Here is a 20,380-nt window from a genome sequence, read left to right as displayed (position 1 = left end):
ACGGTACATATTGGTCCGTTTGTGCGAAATTTTTCACCGTTCAAGAAAACTGGACTTCTTTTGGGAACCATGTTAAATCGTACACTTTTACAGGTTGCCAGGCCATTGGTGGCCCGCCGGTATGTTGGAAGTGCCCAGGCATTGATGAGCAAGCCTGTTTCTGAGGTGGACCCAGAAATGGCGCAAATTTTGGCAGAAGAGCGCAACAGACAAAAGACTTCGGTGACGTTAATTCCATCGGAAAACTTCACTTCGAAGGCCGTGATGGACCTCTTGGGTTCGGAGATGCAGAACAAGTACTCCGAGGGGTATCCTGGCGAGAGATATTACGGAGGAAATGAAATCATTGACAAGGCTGAGTCATTGTGCCAGAAGAGAGCACTTGAATCTTTTGGTTTAGATCCAGAAAAATGGGGTGTCAACGTCCAGTCGTTGTCGGGAGCCCCAGCGAACTTGTACGCCTACTCTGCTGTTTTGGAAGTGGGTGACAGAATCATGGGTTTGGATCTTCCTCATGGTGGACATCTTTCTCACGGTTACCAGACCCCCACCACCAAAATCTCGTACATTTCCAAATATTTCCAAACCATGCCTTATCGTTTGAACGAGGAGACTGGTTTGATCGACTATGATACACTTGAAGCTAATGCTCAATTGTTTCGTCCCAAGGTAATCGTTGCTGGTGCTTCGGCGTACCTGAGAGTAATTGACTATGCCAGAATGAGAAAAATTGCTGACAAGGTTGGAGCCTATTTGTTAAGTGATATGGCTCATATTTCCGGTTTGGTAGCCGCTGGGGTGACAGCCTCTCCTTTTGAGTACTCGGACATCGTTACCACCACTACCCACAAGTCCTTGCGTGGACCTCGTGGTGCGATGATTTTCTTCAGAAAAGGTGTCAGAAAGGTCACCAAGAAGGGAAAGGAAGTGTTGTACGATTTGGAGCGCAAGATCAACTTTTCCGTGTTCCCAGCTCATCAAGGTGGACCCCACAACCACACCATCTCTGCTTTGGCTGTTGCCTTGAAACAAACCCAGTACCCAGAATACAAGCAATATCAGCAAAATGTCATTGATAACGCTTCGTCTTTCGCCCAGGCGTTGCAATCTCGTGGTTTCAAGCTTGTTTCTGGCGGAACCGACACCCATTTGGTATTAATTGACTTGAGCTCGAAGAACATTGACGGTGCTCGTGTTGAAGGATTGTTGGAAAGGATCAACATTGCTGCCAACAAAAACACCGTTCCCGGCGACAAGTCTGCCCTCTTCCCATCTGGGTTGCGTGTGGGAACCCCAGCCATGACTACCCGTGGATTTGGCCAAGCTGAGTTCGAGAAGGTTGCAGAGTACATTAATCGTGCTGTTGAACTTTCGCTTAAACTTAAGGGCCAGGAGCAAGGTTCTGTACCAAAAGAGTTGTTGGCATCTTTCAAGCAGTTGGCAGACGAGAGCACCGAAGTCAAGGAGTTGGCCGAGGAGGTTGCAAAATGGGTTGGACAGTATCCAGTTCCAGGCGATTTGTAGAAAAACTGAAAAAGAAGAAAAAGAAGAAAAATAAATAGAAGTACTGTCTATTAATTCTCTAAATATAAATTAAATTACTTATAGTCAATAGGTCTAGGTCGTAGGTGGTGGTGGTCTTGGCCGTCGCTATGCCTGGTGCATTGATGCACAATTTCACCGCACCAACTTCCTCCACACACTAAGATACCAACCATCCATTCATCAGCATGAGCGACAGAGTGTCGTGGTCCAAAAACGGCTTCATAGCCTACTCTGGAGCCGGAAACAGTATCCACTTGACATATCTAGAGAACATAAATGGTCGAGAATGGCAACTTGCCGAGCCCCAGAAATTTAAGATTACAGGCCACGATGGTTCTGTGGCAGCAGGACCCCTCCTGGCGGTCTCTTGGAGCAACTTGAGCACGGATCTTGCGGTTTGTGACCACCAGGGAAGTTTTTATGTGCTTTTGGCTGGGGTGGGTGTGATTGATCACGATACAAATGGCACCCATAATGGAGTTGTGAATGGCCAACGTAATGGATCACAAAAACCGTCTACAGCATATGAATTGACATCCTACAACCAATTGGTGGTGACGTATAGGGATATGGTGGGAGAGCGAAACGAGGTGGTTGCTTTAAAGTGGCTCAATGTTGAAAAAAATCAAATTATTCCCAAGCCAGCCGTTCTCGTACAAACAGCCAACGAGTCCTCGGCAGCCTACCAGTATGGGGTCAGTCTGCACCAACCACTGGGTCTCTCGCATCCGATTTCCAGTAAGCAAGCGTGTGTAGTTCTTCGAAGAAACGGAGACCTCACTTTGTATTACCAAGGAGAACATAAGGTGGATTATTACAAGGTGAGTACAAAACTTGAGGGAACGTATATTACCCATGGCTCATTGGGACTTACCAAAGATAAATCGTTGGTGGTTGTTTCGCATAACGGTTTGACCGGCAAAATATCGATGCATACAATTCGAATAGACTGGGGGTTCTTGGCCGAATCTGCTTTAAAACAAAAAACAGATCCTCACTATAACACACCTGAAAGTTCCAAAACTCCCCCTAAACTTCTGGTTGAACATTCTTACGATATGCTTCCCCAGCCCTTCGTGGTGGATGCCACAAATGAACAGTCTCAAGATGGATACACCCTCCTGTCCATCGATCTGATATCTACCTCAGCAAACTCAGAATCCAATTTGGACATTTTCATCTCCTACAAATCCGGAAACTCCACTCATTTGTACCAGTACGAAGTTGGATACGCTGACGATGTCATTTCTCCGGAATTTGCAGAGCTTGGCCGCAAAAAGGGCATACAAGAAAATCAGAAAACTTGCCCCAAGCTCATACTAGTCAGCCGTGCGGTTCGGCCTGGGGTTTTATTGTCTGTTCAGGCAGCATTTTCTGATATCTTTGTTGTGTTCAACTACAATGATGGCAGGGTCGATATAATGGATCGAAGAAAAATGGACATCATAGACCCCACGAAATCAGAAATGCCTCCTCACACCGTCTCCAGTATATTTGACGTTGGTTTCTCGTTCCAGACTCCTGGTGACAAAAATATCATTCCAGGAATGGTTGCGTATTCACCCACCTTGACGGCAAGAGTGTACGCATTTCCTGGAGAAGACTCTCCAAGATTACACCTTCAAACAGTATCAAAAATCGATTCCGTGGTAAACCCCAAAGTGCTTTTTTTGACGTCGGTGGGCTTTGCATTTTGCCATTCATACGCCTGTTACTCCAACATCTGTGCAGACGATTTCATAGTGATGATTCAACAGGATATTCTACGGGTTACAAAGATATTGCGCAAGACGCACCAAGAAAAATCCCATCATATCGAAGTTGTGGTCACAAAATTCATCGAGTCTATCATATGTGAATCGCACAAGGCTATAAACTTTCAACTCGATGCCTTTGGTAAAGAATCAGTTGACAAATTACTATCGAATCCACCTTTGCAAAAGCTTCTTTCATTGCAAATGGCACTTGGTGAATTACAAGACCACGGAAAACTCATCAGTGACCTTGCGTGGATTGTACTCAATCTTCGTAGCACAAGTTTTGGGATAATGTTTCTGTTGTCTAGCATCTACCGCCAGGTCCTGAAAAAGAAACCTTCAGAAGATACCATGCAAGATTCAGTGGCCCGGGCTGAGTGTATTGTTTCTTTGATAGGAAGCGTGCGTTGGTTGATTGACCTCATAATCTACCTAAATCAAGAGTTTAACCAGCTTGCAAATAGCAAAGGTGACCCATCCATAAGCAAGCTTACCATGAAGAACTCAGTTGTGTTACCAATAGTCTTGAGTAAAGTACCTCGGTTGTTCTTGATGTATGCTCTATCATCCATTCAAAAGACCCATGAGACTCTCAAAAAATTGCATAAAGATTTGGCCGAATCTAACAAATTATTCCAGCCCATGAAGGAAGCTTTGAACCGCTACTTTACCACATGTGCTAATTCTCCACTACAGATATCCTTGTTTGAAAGTTTCTTGCGGGACACAGATGCTGTAATCGCTAAGGAAATCAGCCAGAATCCCAAGTTTGAAAAGAAAGGATACCAGCTTCGTGTCGAACAGAAATTAGTGTTTCAGGGTGAGATTAGCGAGGAGTATATCCCAATTGCTACTGCGGTAGTTGGAAAATATGCCAACAATATCAGCCTCGACATGAAAGTATCCGAACTATTTTTTTACGATGTTGACTGGATCGGTGTGGGCATCCAATGGTTCAATGATGAGTGTGTAGTGGTCGAAGGATCTCACGAAGTCCTTTTACAGTATCCTCAAGAACCAAAGCAAATGGTACCTCGTTTGGCATATGGGACAAGAGACTGTATTGATGCACTAAGAAAGGTGGTTATACCGAGAGGAAAAGGTGGAGCCAAAGTACGCAAGTGCACGAGATGCAGATCTGTGTCGTTAGTTAACGATCCGTTGGTTTTCAATGCCCCTACCACTCTTGGACTTTGGACGATGGTTTTCCAACGAAGCTGCATTTGCGGAAGCATCTGGATCAACACTGAATAAATATCTATGCCGCTTCGTCCATAATATCAACTGTAGGCTCAATATCTTTGACATTCTTGCCGTTCACCATTAACGTGTAAGTTGAGGTTATTTTATCCGCCCACATACCCAAATCAGAATGTCCTAGTAAATTGTGGAGTGCTTCTTTTTTCAAATTCCATATTTCCGGGTCGCTGATTGCTGAGGGCAGGCTGACTAGGTAATCTGAGACCATTGAGGGAAGCAGATTGAGCAAGTAGTCGGCAGAGTAGGGGAATCGAGTCGACTGTACGAGAAACTGGTACAAGAAGTCATATGATAGCCTTGACAACTTCTGCGACAGAAGCGTACTTTTCAAGATTTCGAACGTTTTGGAACTCAGAATCATGTTGAGCAATATCGGGAAGTATCTTTTGGTGAGAAGCAGAAGCAGACCCAAGATCTGGTATCCAGGGTCTTCTGGTATAGCGTCAGGATTGAATTTGGAAAGAAAGAGAATATGGTGGTCGATAGATGTGGGATCGAGAAAATCGGGTGAAAACCAACCATACTTGGTAGTTTGGTCTTGAGCATAAGCTGGCTGGGCATAAGATACGGCAGCGATCAAGTTTACCAACTCAGAAATGTATAAGTCTTGATCTTCGTCTGTGTTATCGCTAAATTTTTTCATCCATTTTTCTATAGCAGGTTTCACAGACTCCCACAGGTACTGGTTCGTATTGGAATCTGACCTCTGAACCCAACGAGTATAGAAGCTCAACACGGTTATGGGATAAAATGGGTCATCAATTGAGGAGTCAGGCTCAAAGCTGATAAGCTCGGATGGAAGTGGTGGTCCAGTAATTAAGTACAAGTCCAAGAGTCGAGAAAGTAGGATGGCGTTGGAACGGGAGGCGGATTTTGCGTGGCTAAAAAGATCCAAATAAGGCTTCTGAACAAATTGGGATGTCGGTGAGAGCCCTACAGCATACTCAAACTTGGATATTTCCTCAAGGGGCCATTTTGGGTCCGTAAGGTACTTGGTGGTGGCCTCAAACGACATATATGTAAGAAGAGAGAAACGTTGAGGGAGTCTGCATATAGACCAAGGTTGCAAAAAGTTACACAAAATCTCTGGGTCTGGCTAATAGCCAGAAGAGAATTACTTGACACAAAAGCACTCCTGAGGAGTGTTTTCCTCCATAGTATATATAGGACAACGTATTTAGCAATTTTGAGACCGTAACAGTTCGCGCAACGGCTTATTGAACCGAATTGAGGCTCAAATAGCGAAAACCCTGGGAGAGCGCCGTCATGCCCGATTTTTTTTACCATCGTTGTGTCTGTGTTTCTTGGGTTTGTGGTCGGTCAAGGCTGTTTGTACCGCTCATATAAAGCCACAGAGTTTGTGCGATCTTTTGTTTCTTTACAATCACTTCGGGATCGAATTGAACAAGCCCCAGACTCAAGTCTCAGAGAAAGTATACGTTAGTATAAGTTCTCAACAAGTTCAATAAACGAATTTCTGAAGTTAAGTGCACTTTTAAAACCCCAAATCTCTGGTTTAAAAACTGGCTGCAAATTTATATTTGGCCACTTTTTTGAACCGATTTTCTTCAAGGTTCCGCTTCGACTTTTAGTTGAAGCCCATTCTTGAAACCAACCTCGTTGCGATGAGTTCCGTTCAGGCTCATCCAACTAGCCGTAAAGGCTATGAGGACTTGGTCCTCACCCGTACCCAGGCCCGGATGATCCTTGTGTTTTCTTACTTGGTCAAACCTGAGGCCCGCCCCTCCAACTTTGAGGAGCAACTTCTTGGTCTCAGTCTTCCTGAGACTCCCATCATCGAGACCAAGACCAACACCAATGCCGAAACCGCTGCCACTGCCACTTCATCCACCACCAATGAGGCAGCTACCCCTGTGACCAACCAAGCATCCATTACCTCGTCGACTTCCGGAAGTGACTCCCCATCTGTTCCCGAATCGTCAATGGCTGCAAAACGTGCTTCAAACGCACAGTCTGTCAACGCATGTGGTGCGAAAATTATTAATGACACTAGCGCCAAATCCGCTGCAATTGACGTTTCCAAGAATCCAGTTGACCATTCTGTTTCCACCAGCACTCCTCAAGGTGCAAAAACCGGAAAAAAGAAGAAGCTGAGAGCTCTGAAGGTCCAAAAAAAGCTGTCGCTGCGCGAAGCTGTCAAAGCAAGTGTTGATAATGTACCTGCAGATGTGGCTGCAAATGTTCCTGCACCCACCGCAGATGCTGTTGCAACTATTTCCGAGAAATCTGGGGATATTCCATCCAAGGAGAACCCAGTTTCCGTCTGTGAGTCCCCTGTCGATGCCGCTGAAGCCCCCTTGAAGCCTGAACTCCCCCAACAGGTGTTTGTGGTCGTTGATGCGCACAAACAAATGGCTGCAAATCAGGTGTCTGGATGCAGTTCCAAGACCAATGTGACTTCTGAAGCTAGTAACTCATCTGCAGCTGACAAGCGGAAAGAACACAAGAGAAGACAAAGGGCTAAGGCTGTTGAGGCCAAACGTTTGGAACGGGAGGCTGCGTATCAGGCCGCCAAGGCTGAAGCTTGCAAGATGAGAGGTGCGAACAATGTTTCTAAGTCCACTTGGACTGTGGTTACTAAGCCCAAACGTGGTGATAAGAAACCAAAATCTCACAAGCGAAAGATGGTGGATGTTTCCCAGATGTACCGTCCTACGGAGGACGAGTCCGAGAAACCTCAAGTGGAAGTTTCACAAACGGAAGCATCTAAGGAAGATATGGACCTTAAAACTGCCATGGAAGTTTCGCAGACGGAAACATCCAGGGAAGATTTGGACCTTAAAGCTGCCCTTAAGGCTTCTGAAATTGAAGTTGAAAAGGTTAAAGCCGCTAATATTCAAGCCAAGAAGATTGAGGCTGGGAATACTAAAGCTGCAATGAAAGCTAGCATGGTTGAAGCCGAAAAGAAAGCTTCTGAGTTTTGGACTCTAGTTGGACCAAAGCGTGGGAAATCGAAATCCCACACTAAGACCAAGCCACTGAAAGTAGGCGACTCCAAGATGAACCGTCCTAAGAAGGACGAGTCCGAGAAACCTCAAGTGGAAGTCACAAATGTGGAAGACTCACAAATGGAAGCATCTAAGGAAGAAATGGAGTTCAATGCTGCCATTAAGGCTTCCCAGGAACTAGCCGACAGACTTGAAGCTGAAAAGGCTGAAAAGGCTGAAGCTGACAGAAACGAAGCAGCTGCTCCTAAGGCTTCTAAGATCGAGGCTGACAGACTTGAAGCCGAAAAGATTGAAGCCGAGAAAATTGAAGCCGAGAAGACCGATGCTGCTGAGACTGAAGCTGACAGATTCGACGCCATTATTAAAGCTGCCGTTGAGGCTAAGGTTGCAGCCGCTATGGAAGCTTTCAAGAACCAAGCTGCGGAGGTGTCTCAGGAAGCCTCGGAGAAAGTTCCTAAGAAGGTTACCTTTTCTCCTGTGGTTGCCCAGTACGAGATACCCAACAGAGAAGATATGCTTGAAGCATCTCAAGTTGAATCTCCGCTGGTCGAAGCAACTCAGAATGACACTGAGAACAAAGCTAAACGCCTAAAGACTCCAGAGCAAGCCGAAAGAGTGAAAGAGAAAAGAAGAGCATACCGCATCAGAAAATCCAACAAGAAGCAGTTGGCGCGGGAGGCTCAGGCTCTTGAGGCTCCTTGCGATGCTGAAGTTTGCGAGGAGCAAGCTGACGATTCCAACAATGCGGAGGTTTCCAACAATGATGTTGCAACTGAAGCTGCCGAAGCTGCTGAAGATACTGTCGAAGCTGACACTGAAGCTGCTTATGTTGATCCCTTTGGTTCCACCAAGACTCCGGCACAAGCTGACAAACGAAGGACTAAGAGAGCAAGACAGCGTGCCTTTATTTCCGAGTGCAAACGTTTGTACAGCGCTTCTGAAGTTTATCTTGACTTTCTCCAGAATGATGTGGAGACTGAGGTTGAGATGGAAGCTGATGTGGAGACTGGCATTGTGATGGAACCATTTATGATCGAAGCATCCAACCTTAATGCCGAGATTGAAGCGATCGTAAAGGAAGTTGAGGACGTAGCTTCCACTAATGAAGTTGCGATTGAAGCTTTGGAGAAAGCTGTCCTGGACCAGAAGAAGGATCTTGTGTTCCTCGAGTTTGAAGCTGAGGACGACGCCTTGGAGTTCGAGAATTTCGAGCTCGAACAAGCAAAGCAAGATGCTGCTTTCAAGGCCGAGATTGAAGAATTGGAAAAGGACTTTGGGCTTTGGATGGAGAAGAAGGTTGACAGTGTTGAAGGGGACGTTCAACCAGTTGCTGCTGTTCAAGAGATCATTGAGAAGAAACAAGTTGTGGAAGTTGACGAGAGGACGGAAGAAGATAAGGACACAAAGGTACGCGATGACATTGATGCAAGATGGGTTGCCTTGGGAATACCTCCCAGGTTCACGGATTGGCTGGCACTTCCTGTAGATTCTGATACACCAGATTTACGGGAAGAATCCGAACCTGAGACAACATCTCCCAAGGTACCGTCTACATCTTTGGCCGCTACCGATAGTCCTTTGAAGCCTGAAATCACGATAACTCCCACCGACTCGATTACTCCCAATGATCCATTGACACCAGAGGACTTGGAAGGAAATCCCATTGAGATTGTTGTTGAAACCGACTCCGATGTTTCTGAGTTTCACCAGACTGAGATGGTGAAATGTGAAGTCAACGAGGATGCCAAAGCAATTGAACAAGCTGCTGGTACTGGGGAACCAAATGCACTTGACATTGCTGACGAAGATGCATCCACAGAATTCCTTTCAGAAAAGGAAGATTTGTGGGAAGGATCCTGGCTCCAAGCCAAGGTCACTGCCCGGACCGAGACCATCTTGGAGGAGGACGAAGCTGAAGACGAAGTCGAAGCTGAGGATGAAGTCAAAGCTGAAGTCCACGCTGAAGTCCAAGCTGAAGTCCAAGCTGAGGTCGAAGTCGAAGCTGAAGCTGAAGTCAAAGCAGAGGGAGATGAAGTCAAAGTCGAAGCTGACGTTAAAGTCGAAGAAGTCGATGCTGAGGAAGAAGTCGAAATTGAAATCAAGGACGACCAGATTGTCTACGGATCCATATTCCGCCAATCTGAGGAGAGTCTTGATTGCGCCTTTGGATCCTACTGCTTCTTCGATGGACTTGCTGCTGACCAGCTTCAATATGATGCCGATGGTACTGACAATCTTGGAAATCTCTTGACTGGGTCGAGTCTGATCAACTCCACCCAGCCTCTTCTTGGGGAATCACAGAAGAAACATCTTCGTCAACGGATGTCTTTGAGATTCAAGAGAATTGCCAGGAAATGCAAATCGGCATCGCACAAGATCGGTTCCAAGGTTGAAGATGCTCTTGCCAAGGTTGCAGAGGCGAGACATCAAAGACCAACTCAGGTTGGTACCGGTCTGTTCCATTGGGACGGCGACCATGTGGAGGCTTGTATTTCAATTGGAGAGTATGAGAGTTGCTCCTCTCCAAGGCCTCGTAGGCACAGGTTGAGGAAATTCTTTGGCTTCTATCAGTCATAGAATGCTGGGCTGGGACAACGGGACTTTGGGAATTTCTAAAGTCCTGTTATGGTACAGTAGAGGCCCACGGGCCGTGGAATAAACAAAAGAAGAAGGTCGGTGCCCCAAGGAAGAATGGGGATGTTGGTCGCTGAGACACTTCTAGGCTGCACAGAAGTGTCTCCAAGCTGGGGACGGACATGGTTCAATTCAAAGAACCATTGTTGGGGGATTCAGACATGGAACTTTGGAAAGGGACCCAAAGTTCCTTATGGCTCAATTGGAGCCATGTCTGGGGGGTTTGGACAATGAAACTTTGGAAGGGGGAATAAAAGTTTCATTATGGGGTTTAAAGTAGGGCCTAAGGGCCACCAAAAAAAAAAAAAAAATAAGGTCGGTGCCCCAAGGAAGAATGGGGCTGTTGGTTGGTGAAGACATTGCTGGGTTGCACAGTTGTGTCTCATGCTGGGGATGGACATGGCTCAATTGAGTCATTGCTGGGGGATTTGGAAATGGAACTTTGGCAGGGTGCACCTAAAGTTTCATCATGGGGTTTAGAGTAGGGCCCAAGGGCCACCACAATAAAAAAAAAAAAAGAACAACCCAAAAAAGAATGAAAAGGTCGGTAAGGACATGCTAGGCTGCACAGCAATGTCCAGTTGAGGGATTGGTCTGGCTTATTCAAGCCAGAAATTGGTTGGTGGACAATGGAAGAGACACTTTCCATTATTGGTACAGTATAGGACAAGGGCCATGGAACAAAAAAAAAACAAAACAATGGGGGTGGCAACGATATCGCTACGTTGAAAGGCTATGGGTTGAGTGGCATGCTGCTTTGGCCACTTTTTCGCTACTTCGCTATTTCTTATTTCTTGCTGTTGGTTGGTTTCTTTTCTGCAATTGCTAGTGGGTTGCAAAAATATGGGTTGCAAAAAATAAGGGGGTGTCCTTTGGGCCGGATGACCCTTAATCTCTATAAATAAAAGGTAGAAATAAACAAACCAAGAACATTGTAGGTATTCAACTAACACTCTAACTCTCTAATCGCTATTTTCCAGATGCGATTCCTGCATGTAGGCTCTCGCTATATTTCTCCACTGAATACCGCACCTTACGACACCTACACTTTCCATGGCTAGGGACGAAGATCTTTCCCGTAGGCCCAATCCCAAGGGCTGGACGCCCCCTGCGGCCCCCTACAACCCATATGATCCTTCAGATGTACGGCCCCCAGAAGGATACCCCTCGGAATTCAAGGTCCCTGGTAGCCAACCCACCGGGTTCTCATCGGTTCCCAAAAGCCCCACACAATATAGGAAAGTCAATGAGACCATGAAGCGGTTGAGCTACACTCCCAGGCCGCTTTCGGAGCTATATCCTGGCCAGTACAAGGTTTTGAGACGAGTCGATGCCAATCGTAGATTGAATATTGGTACTAGATGGTTTGGGACTTTTCTCGCAACTTCCATAGTATTGTACGGAGCATTTTTTTACCGGTGGAACGATGGTAGGGAGAATGTTCTCTCTGATTTCTACAGAGCCAGGTTGCTGTTGAAGGAGCGGTTCACAACCTTGACAGACGAAGAATACGACGACTTGTACCACCCCAAGGGCAGTGGAATCGTGGTGAAAAATGTGCGTGATACGGATTACATTCCTGAGTCAGTGAGGAAAACCCAAGAGGGCAAATATGCTTTGAACCGACCCTCAGAGAGACACGTGTTGGAAGCGCAAAGAATTCAGCAACAGCAGGAGGAACAAATGCTTCGAGAAATGGAAACCCACAAGCAATACTTGGCGGACATCATGGCGGAAGAACAGCCGCAGAAGAAAAAGTGGTGGTTGTTTTGAATGTACATAGAAGATTAAGAATTGTAAGAAATACAATAAGAATTACAATAAATGTAGCCAACCCAGTAAGCTCAGATCATAGAGTGAAGGTTCTCTTTCGCGCTGGGTGTGTATGTAGTATGTTCTCTCTTTTTCTGTTCGCTTACCCGCCCACCACCTTATAAGCAGAATTTTTCCTCGCGAAGGTTAACGCAAATTCACAGCCATTCGCAACGCTAATGCATTCCTTTGAGGTTGAACCCTTATGGCGTTCTGACCCATGACCATAGGAGTATAGTTGTCGAAAGTGTCAGAATGGACTGGAGAACAATTGGTTGATCTTGGGTGCAGCACCTCATCGGTAAATACTTGTATTTCTAAGGGTTTACCTTCGTGTGCCCGTATGGGAGGTGGTGCAATGATCAGCTGTACATTTGTAGAGTAGAGTAAGCGGAAGTCTATAAAGCTCTTGTAATTGTTTCTCTTGTACTAGTTCTCTCTCTGGCATCGCTCGATGAGAATTCCTGCATAGCTCCACAGCCTGCGGTTGCTTTCGTTACACTCGATATGACACCTAGCCATATGAACAAGTTGTTTCGATGGGCATTGGTGGTCATGGTGGTGTTCTACCTCCCATACTCGGTGGGTGGAACTGACTTGGCAGGGCTGGAGGATCCAGAGGTAGGTGAGTGTGCCGATATTTGGAGGGTTCCAGTCGACTCGCGGTGCTCTTATCTTAAAGAAAACTGCCTAGAGGATGTGAATGCTGACGCTAAAGATAGGTTACGCTACCTTTCACTCTTGTATTGCAAGTTCCTGTTTTTGGGCTCCATGGCTATTCTTCCCATTATATTATTTCTCATACTTTGTTTCACATTGGTGGGAACCATCGCCTCAGACTTTTTGTGTCCCAACTTGTACACGATTTCCAAAATACTCAGGCTTTCCGATCGATTAGCGGGCTTGACTTTCTTGGCGCTTGGAAACGGAGCCCCAGATGTGTTGGGAACCTACAAGGCAATGAGCATGAACACTGAATCTCTCGCAGTTTCAGAACTTGTGGGCGCAGCATTTTTCGCTACTACCATCGTTGTGGGATTGATTGCAGTGATACACCCGTTCGAGGTTAAAAGAGACTCTTTTATTATAGATTTTGGGTTCTTTCTGCTAGCGGCGATGGTTGTTTTTGTTGCAATTGTTAGGTCCACTTTATCCATCTGGACCAGTCTTTCGTTGTGCCTCATTTATTTGTCATATGTTCTGGTTCTGATGGTCCTTCACTCCATGTGGAAATCAAGAGCAGAGCGCCAAATACGAGAACGCCGTGCTCGAAGTAATTTTGACTTTGGTAACGAGCTTCAAGACTTGGCTACAGATGAGGTTTTCCTCGATACATTCGCGACGCTTCCAACCATAGAAGAGCTCATTCTTCACGAACGCCACACCATGGAACACGCAGACGCAAATAATATGACCCTTGAGACGGGCTCTTACGGTTTAAAGGTTCTTCTCAAAGACCTCAGCAAACATTCAAGAACTAGAACCAGCCATGGAAGTATAAGCCTTGACGATACTTATGAACGTCCCTTATCTGCGCCTGAATTGGTTCGCAGTGATAATTCCTCAATTGGTGAGATCAATGCTCCACATACATATCCAATGGAGAGCCATTTAGCGCCGTTACATGAACATGAACTTGACCCTGTCACTTCTGGTGATGATGTCCTGTTGTCGGAGAATTCCTTTATTCACTATTATCCATCATTCTTGGAGTATCTCTGGAAAGTGCTTCCCGACGTGGATGATTACCAGGAAATGGGCGTCCTACAGCGGTGCCACTTGTACATGACATACCCACTCGCCATACTTTTGAACATCACAACCCCAACGGTGAACTATTCCAGCATCTTGCTGTACCGGCGTGGTGTCGAAGTTGACGATGAAAGCGCTTTCCTCACCTTGTTTCAGTGTTTCTCTGCATCCAATTTTGTAACATATATCCTTGCAAGATCGCTGGAACACTACTGGTTTACCACGTTGGGCATGCTAGCAACTAGCTCTGTCCTTGTTGTGTTGGTTGCATTATTTTCTCTCACCATACCATCTTGTAAACATTATATCATAATGACTGGTTCATTATTTGGTTTTGTTTCGTCAATTTGCTGGATTGCATTGTTTGCTACGGAAATTATATCGATATTCCAAGCAATTGCTACAAGCTATAATCTAAGTGATGATATCTTAGGATTGACGGTTTTTGCGTGGGGAAATTCTGTTGGAGACTTGATTTCCAACTTTACGATTGCACGAATGGGTCTCCCGTTAATGGCTTTTGGAGCCTGCTTTGGAGCCCCCTTATTGTCTCTCTGCCTGTTGGGAATAAGTACAATACTTATCAATATTCAAAGGGCAGATTCCTCCTTCAGTCTGAACTACGACATCGAGACAACTATTACCGTTAAAATTATGGCCATGTCTGTCATCTTGAACATGTTCATGTTGTTCGCCATTGTACGGTTCAACGGCTGGATGATAGACAAAAAGGTCGGTGCATCTTTAATCACGAGCTGGTTCTTGACCGTTACCATTTGTATAACTACAGAGTTCTACAATTAGCATATTTATAATCGATAAGTATATTCATTTCAACATAACGTAGCATCAATATCATTTAACAGACAACTTGCGTTGACTTCTTAGTCACCTTAGTCAACTTCTTCGACGGTTGGTCCTGAACTTGAGCTTCCTTCAGCACCTGGGAATCCTCCAGGTGCTCCTCCTGGTGCTCCGCCTGGGAACCCACCGGGAGCCCCACCAGCCAGATAAGCTCCAGAAATTATAGGATTAGCGAGAGATTCCAAGTCCTTGTGTCTGTCGTTGTATTCCTCGGTTGAGGCAGCTTGAGACTCATCCAACCATGAGATGGTTTCCTCCACTGCCTTTGACAATTTCTCCTTGTCGTCAGCACTGATCTTGTCCTTCATCTCACCGTCATTGAGGCTGTTCTTCAAAGAGTAAGCGTACGATTCAAGAGTATTCTTGGCTTGAATTCTAGCTGCCTCTTTCTCGTCTTCTTCCTTGTACTTCTCGGCCTCATTGACCATTCTTTCAATATCTTCTTTGGACAATCTACCCTTGTCGTTGGTGATGGTGATCTTTTGTGTCTTGCCTGTACCCTTCTCGAGCGCAGAAACATTCAAGATACCATTGGCGTCCATATCAAATGTGACTTCAATCTGTGGAACACCTCTTGGAGCTGGTGGAATGCCAGACAATTCAAACTTACCAAGCAAATTGTTGTCCTTTGTTCTTGCTCTTTCACCTTCGTAAACCTGGATCAACACACCTGGCTGGTTGTCAGCATAGGTAGAGAACACCTCAGTCTTCTTCGTAGGAATAGGTGGCATTACGAGGAATCAATTTTGTCATAACTCCTCCGGCGGTTTCAATACCAAGCGACAATGGAGCAACATCCAACAACAACAAGTCTTGGGTCTTGGACGATGTGTCTCCTGTCAAGATAGCAGCTTGCACTGCAGCACCATAAGCAACTGCCTCATCGGGGTTGATAGACTTGTTTGGTTCTTTACCGTTGAAGAAATCAGACACCATCTTTTGAATCTTGGGGATTCTCGTGGAGCCTCCCACAAGCACAATTTCGTTGATTTGGGACTTGTCCACCTTGGCATCTTTCAAAACTTTTTCCACAGGCTCCAAGGTGGTTCTGAACAAATCAGCACACAACTCTTCGAAACGAGCTCTTGTGATGGAAGTGTAGAAGTCAATACCTTCGAACAAAGAGTCGATTTCCAACGAGGTTTGAGCCGACGACGAAAGGGTTCTCTTTGCTCTTTCACAAGCGGTTCTCAATCTTCTCAATGCTCTCTGGTTGGTGGACATATCCTTCTTTGTCTTTCTCTTGAATTCCTGAATAAAGTGGTTGACCAATCTGTTATCAAAGTCCTCACCACCCAAGTGAGTGTCACCAGCGGTGGCTTTAACCTCGAAAATACCATCATCAATGGTCAAAAGAGAAACATCAAAAGTACCACCTCCCAAGTCAAAGATCAACACATTCTGTTCACCAGAAGTAGTGCCTTTCTTATCCAAAACCGTAAGCAATGGCAGCAGCTGTGGGTTCGTTGATGATTTCTCAACACATTCAACCCTGCAATTAAACCAGCATCTTTGGTAGCTTGTCTTTGGGAGTCGTTGAAGTATGCGGGAACAGTAACAACCGCATCCTTTACTGTAGTACCAAGGTATCCCTCAGCAGTCTCCTTTCATCTTGGTCAAAACCATTGACGAGATTTCTTCAGGAGTAAACACCTTTGTTTCGCCCTTTGAACTCCACTTGAATATTGGGCTTTCCTCCCTTATTCACCACCTTTGAATGGGAAATGCTTGATATCACCTTGAACTTCACTATCGTCAAATCTACGACCGATCAAACGCTTGGCATCAAATACCGTGTTTGAAGGGTTCATAGCAGCCTGGTTTTTGGCCGCATCACCAATCAATCTTTCTGTGTCTGTGAAGGCTACAAATGATGGGGTGGTTCTGTTACCCTGATCATTTGCAATGATCTCCACTCTGTCGTTGGTATAATGAGCAACGCATGAGTATGTTGTTCCTAAGTCAATTCCAATTGCTTTCGACATGATTTACTATTAGAATTCTTGTAGTGAATGAAGGGGAGGGGATACTGGTGGGGCTTATATACTACAGTTGCTGCAGGAGACCCATTACTAGAACCTTCTGTATGCATGATCTAGAATTTTCTAGAAACTTCTGTCACACCCCACGCTAGCAGAATGTAGAGTTGCGGGAGTATCACTACTATCGGATTATGATTCTACCCTCAGCAATTATTGGCACTTGCTCAAAAGTGATTTGACGTATTTTTTGATCTGGTTGCAAAGGCTGCAAATTATTGCTGCATTTGTGTCGTGCATATAGAAGTGTGGGGCCGATTGCATGATCTCGATTGTCCTCCTGCAGGTAAAGCCTCACTTACGACTGGCGAGAGGCTGAAATTATGCAGGATGGAATAGGGTGCGCAAAAGTTTGGCGACTGGATGCAGCCAAGACGAATTTCAAGACGGCTTTTCGGGCTACTTCGGGCTACTGTCGACTTATTTTGCCAAGAAATAGTTTTAGACCGACTATGGATAAAGTTTGTTTCTTACATTTTGTCAAGTCTTAAGAAATTAGACTATACGATAAGGTGAAGCTACTTTTGACTGCATACCTCCTGCAGTACCACATAAAATATTATACTGTCACGTGTGTAATTACGATAAGTCGAAACTTGAATTAGCATTAACTGGGAACAAACAATCTACTAAAGAAGAATTAGCCTTGCTGACTGGGACAGTACCTCATAAATATTTCATAAGCATAACTCGCTTATATTTGTCAATTAGCAGTGCGGTGAGATGCATGAGAAATATGCACAAGAAATTTCCACGCACAAAGGCTTGGAACACAGCGAAACCGATGCAGGTGCGTTCATCCTAAATTATGGTTCGATTCGCTTTGAACATCCGGAATTCGCCTAAGCCCAAATCAATAGCTAATTTCTCGTAAATGAGCACGGCGGCGTAAACGGAAGACACAAATTCATTGGTTTCGTCGCAAGAAAAATACACGCCTTACGCTGAATTTCGTCTTGCATATGCATGCACTCGCCCCGTAATTTTATGCGTTTGCCCGACAGAACTAGTTCAGAACTCATCTCTTCTATCGTTGTATTCCTAGGTATTGTTTGCACTGGCGATGAAAGATAAAAAACCCCTAAACACTTTTACCATCAAGCGGAACTTGCGCAAGGTATATAGCCCGAGGCTATTCATTTTGGTGGCTTGTCTTGTGGGACTTTACTTCTTTGTAGGAACGACCCATATTTCCTTTGGATCTTCCAAACCAATTGCGCCAATTGACACTGATGATGGCACAATCAAATATGCTGCCAATTTGTTGGAAGAAGTTCGCTCCAAAATCAATGCCAATGGTAACGAAGTGCCCCAAGATATGAAAATTCCTTTTTCCTGGAAGCAATTTTTGTCTCTCGATAAAGAAATCGAAGCTAAAAAAAAGTTTTATGCTGAGTTGAATTGTGTAAAGTTGGCTGGCCTTATCGGGAAACCTACTAATACTCCTTTCAATTGTGTTGAAGATCCCACAGACAGAGAAGTTCCTATTGTGGTGAAACAGAACATTCTTCTCTACTTGTACCCCGAGTTCAGAACGGTTATGAAGACAATACATATGTCCAAAACCTACACCAATCCCGATAGTGTTGTTTTGTTGACCAAGGACAGTTCCTATAAGTTTCCCGTTGACCCTAATCCGCAGAAAATTAAGCTGAAAGGTGCTTCCATCGAAAACGTCGTCAGTCTGCTTCAAGGTTTGGTTGCGAAAAATTCCAAAAAATCGGCTGAGGACCTGTTTCCTTCTGACGAAGCGTTTCAAGTTTTGGACCCCAAATACTCGCAGTTTGCTTCCAAGTACATTGACGAGAAGCAGTTTGACTTTGAAGAGACATTGCAACTTTTTCCTGCGAACTCAAAGATAGCCAAGATTCATGCTGCTACTGAAAAATTGGGCAATGACATTCCAAAATACTTTACAGAAGCATATACGATGGACGTTCCCATGGCTAGTCACATGGATTGGCGTTTTTTCGACTCGAAAAAGGCCCTTGATTTCAATGTCAAGTCGGAAATCTTGCACCGGTTGATGAGAGCATGGCTACATTTCACCACCAAAATCGCCCACATTGACACCTGGGTTTCACACGGTTCATTGATCGGGTGGTACTGGAACGGATTGCACTTACCATACGACAGTGATATCGACATGCAAATTTCTGTTGGTGGATTGTTGAAGTTGATTCAAGGCTACAACAACACCGTTATTTTGGATTACACTGATGCAGACAGTGGAGTATACAACAGTTTCTACTTGGACATTGGACCATACTTTGGTGCTCGTGGTAGAGGAAACAGCAAGAATTTAATCGATGCCAGATTTATTGATATTAATACTGGTATCTTGATTGACATAACTGCGGTTTCTTCGATGCTGGTAACTGAGGCTGAAAAATTAAAGGCCAAAGAAGGAGAATTGAGTCCTTTTGAAAAGCAAGAATTACTCAAGGCTCTGGCTGAAGGTGAACAGGTGATCTACGACAAAAATTACCACTTCTATAGATTGGGACAAATCAATCCATTGGTTCCTACCAAACTTGAAAACGAAGTGGCTTATGTCCCCAACAACTTTGAGGTGTTGTTGAAGAGCGAGTACCCTGAGATGGACAAATCCTACGTCAAGGGGTTCAAGTATAGAAAAAATCTTCGACTCTGGGTTGGAACCGACGAGTCCAGTGGGTGCAAAGTGGAAAATGTCATTATTGACACTGTGCTTGAAGACGACCAGAAATGTGTAGAAACAAACAAGTTGGTGTCCAAGAGGTTCCATGCCACCGAAGCAGCCACGAAACGTCATCAATTGCAATTAAAAGACTTGAGAGCTGCCACTGATTTTAAGGACTATATGTTGACCAGTAAGCCTAATGAGAGAAGAGTTTTGTTGTACTAATAAATTACGGTAAGCGTGGTAATTACAGTAAGTAGCGTGGTTTATTTAACTCAATTACCACGAAAGTATAATCCTTATTGACTTTGGTCCTACTTTAAATCGTACTGTCTATCTCTGGTCTGGCGCGAGTCATTCACGTGACAGACTCGGCCGTGCGACTCTCTCCACGCCAGTGAGCATCAACCTTTTTCTTTTCCTATATCAAATATCATGTTGAGATCGTTATTGAGACCTGCTGCTGCCAGAACCTTTCTCCCAAGGGCCCCCGCCTTTGGTTCGTTTGTCAGATACAACTCTAGCAACTTCAAGATCAACACTCAATCTCATGTGTTCAAGTACCTTCAGGAAGGACCCAAAGCCGTCAAGTATACCGCCGAGCACGAGTGGATAGCTGTCCATGAGGACGACACCGCGTTCATTGGTATCACCACCTACGCTGCTGAAGCTCTTGGAGATGCCACTTTTGTGGAATTGCCAGAAGTTGGCCAGGAAGTCGATGTTGGAGAATCGATTGGTTCCGTTGAATCGGTCAAATCTGCTTCTGAAATCTACTCCCCCGGTTGCTGGAGAGGTTATTGCTATCAACGAGGCGTTGGAGTCGAACCCTCTGTTGATCAATGAGCACCCAATGGGAGATGCATGGATTGCACAAATCAAGTTGAGTGAGCCTAGTGCTATTGAGTCTGATGATTTGTTGACAGAGGCTCAATACGAGAGCACATTGGAGGAGAACTAGGAAACTAGGAACTAGCAAATCAGAAATGTACTTTTAGCTTTCATAACGTAGAAAGGTCTCATATGTGAGTCGCAACTGAACAATGGTTGCGACGAAAGAACGAAACTAAAAATAGTAGCTAGCCA

At 45.0% G+C, this 20,380-nt stretch overlaps 10 protein-coding genes across 10 annotated transcripts; 7 read left to right on the top strand and 3 right to left on the bottom strand. All coding sequences in view use genetic code 12, as the record gives it.

Moving 5' to 3' along the window:
* Positions 1-69: 69 nt before the first annotated feature.
* On the top strand, positions 70-1,524 carry SHM1 (glycine hydroxymethyltransferase; the record flags this gene model as incomplete). The annotated part of the gene is made up of 1 exon (XM_001482541.1): positions 70-1,524. The coding sequence occupies one exon, from the start codon at positions 70-72 to the stop codon at positions 1,522-1,524; it is 1,455 nt and encodes a 484-aa protein (XP_001482591.2).
* A 206-nt stretch (positions 1,525-1,730) lies between these two features.
* Positions 1,731-4,556, top strand: MED16 (Med16p; the record flags this gene model as incomplete). Its single annotated transcript, XM_001482540.1, has 1 exon — positions 1,731-4,556. One exon carries the CDS (start codon positions 1,731-1,733, stop codon positions 4,554-4,556), a length of 2,826 nt encoding a protein of 941 aa, XP_001482590.2.
* A 4-nt stretch (positions 4,557-4,560) lies between these two features.
* HSM3 (Hsm3p) lies at positions 4,561-5,577 on the bottom strand (the record flags this gene model as incomplete). Its single annotated transcript, XM_001482539.1, has 1 exon — positions 4,561-5,577. One exon carries the CDS (start codon positions 5,575-5,577, stop codon positions 4,561-4,563), a length of 1,017 nt encoding a protein of 338 aa, XP_001482589.2.
* Positions 5,578-6,187: 610 nt separating this feature from the next.
* Positions 6,188-10,108, top strand: PGUG_05608 (uncharacterized protein; the record flags this gene model as incomplete). The annotated part of the gene is made up of 1 exon (XM_001482538.1): positions 6,188-10,108. One exon carries the CDS (start codon positions 6,188-6,190, stop codon positions 10,106-10,108), a length of 3,921 nt encoding a protein of 1,306 aa, XP_001482588.2.
* A 1,110-nt stretch (positions 10,109-11,218) lies between these two features.
* MCU1 (Mcu1p) lies at positions 11,219-11,938 on the top strand (the record flags this gene model as incomplete). Its single annotated transcript, XM_001482537.1, has 1 exon — positions 11,219-11,938. One exon carries the CDS (start codon positions 11,219-11,221, stop codon positions 11,936-11,938), a length of 720 nt encoding a protein of 239 aa, XP_001482587.2.
* A 546-nt stretch (positions 11,939-12,484) lies between these two features.
* On the top strand, positions 12,485-14,533 carry PGUG_05606 (uncharacterized protein; the record flags this gene model as incomplete). Its single annotated transcript, XM_001482536.1, has 1 exon — positions 12,485-14,533. One exon carries the CDS (start codon positions 12,485-12,487, stop codon positions 14,531-14,533), a length of 2,049 nt encoding a protein of 682 aa, XP_001482586.2.
* Positions 14,534-14,622: 89 nt separating this feature from the next.
* PGUG_05605 (uncharacterized protein) lies at positions 14,623-15,324 on the bottom strand (the record flags this gene model as incomplete). Its single annotated transcript, XM_001482535.1, has 1 exon — positions 14,623-15,324. One exon carries the CDS (start codon positions 15,322-15,324, stop codon positions 14,623-14,625), a length of 702 nt encoding a protein of 233 aa, XP_001482585.2.
* Positions 15,296-15,817, bottom strand: PGUG_05604 (heat shock 70 kd protein cognate 1; the record flags this gene model as incomplete). The annotated part of the gene is made up of 1 exon (XM_001482534.1): positions 15,296-15,817. One exon carries the CDS (start codon positions 15,815-15,817, stop codon positions 15,296-15,298), a length of 522 nt encoding a protein of 173 aa, XP_001482584.1.
* A 1,878-nt stretch (positions 15,818-17,695) lies between these two features.
* On the top strand, positions 17,696-19,519 carry PGUG_05603 (uncharacterized protein; the record flags this gene model as incomplete). Its single annotated transcript, XM_001482533.1, has 1 exon — positions 17,696-19,519. One exon carries the CDS (start codon positions 17,696-17,698, stop codon positions 19,517-19,519), a length of 1,824 nt encoding a protein of 607 aa, XP_001482583.2.
* A 210-nt stretch (positions 19,520-19,729) lies between these two features.
* Positions 19,730-20,140, top strand: GCV3 (glycine decarboxylase subunit H; the record flags this gene model as incomplete). Its single annotated transcript, XM_001482532.1, has 1 exon — positions 19,730-20,140. One exon carries the CDS (start codon positions 19,730-19,732, stop codon positions 20,138-20,140), a length of 411 nt encoding a protein of 136 aa, XP_001482582.1.
* Between the last annotated feature and the right edge of the window lie 240 nt (positions 20,141-20,380).

The sequence above is a fragment of the Meyerozyma guilliermondii genome, genomic scaffold (genome assembly GCF_000149425.1).
Source record: "Meyerozyma guilliermondii ATCC 6260 scaffold_7 genomic scaffold, whole genome shotgun sequence".
NCBI classification, from domain to species: Eukaryota; Fungi; Ascomycota; class Pichiomycetes; order Serinales; family Debaryomycetaceae; genus Meyerozyma; species Meyerozyma guilliermondii.
The sequence above is the reverse complement of the archived record's forward strand: the minus strand, read 5'-3'. Positions and strand labels throughout refer to the sequence as shown.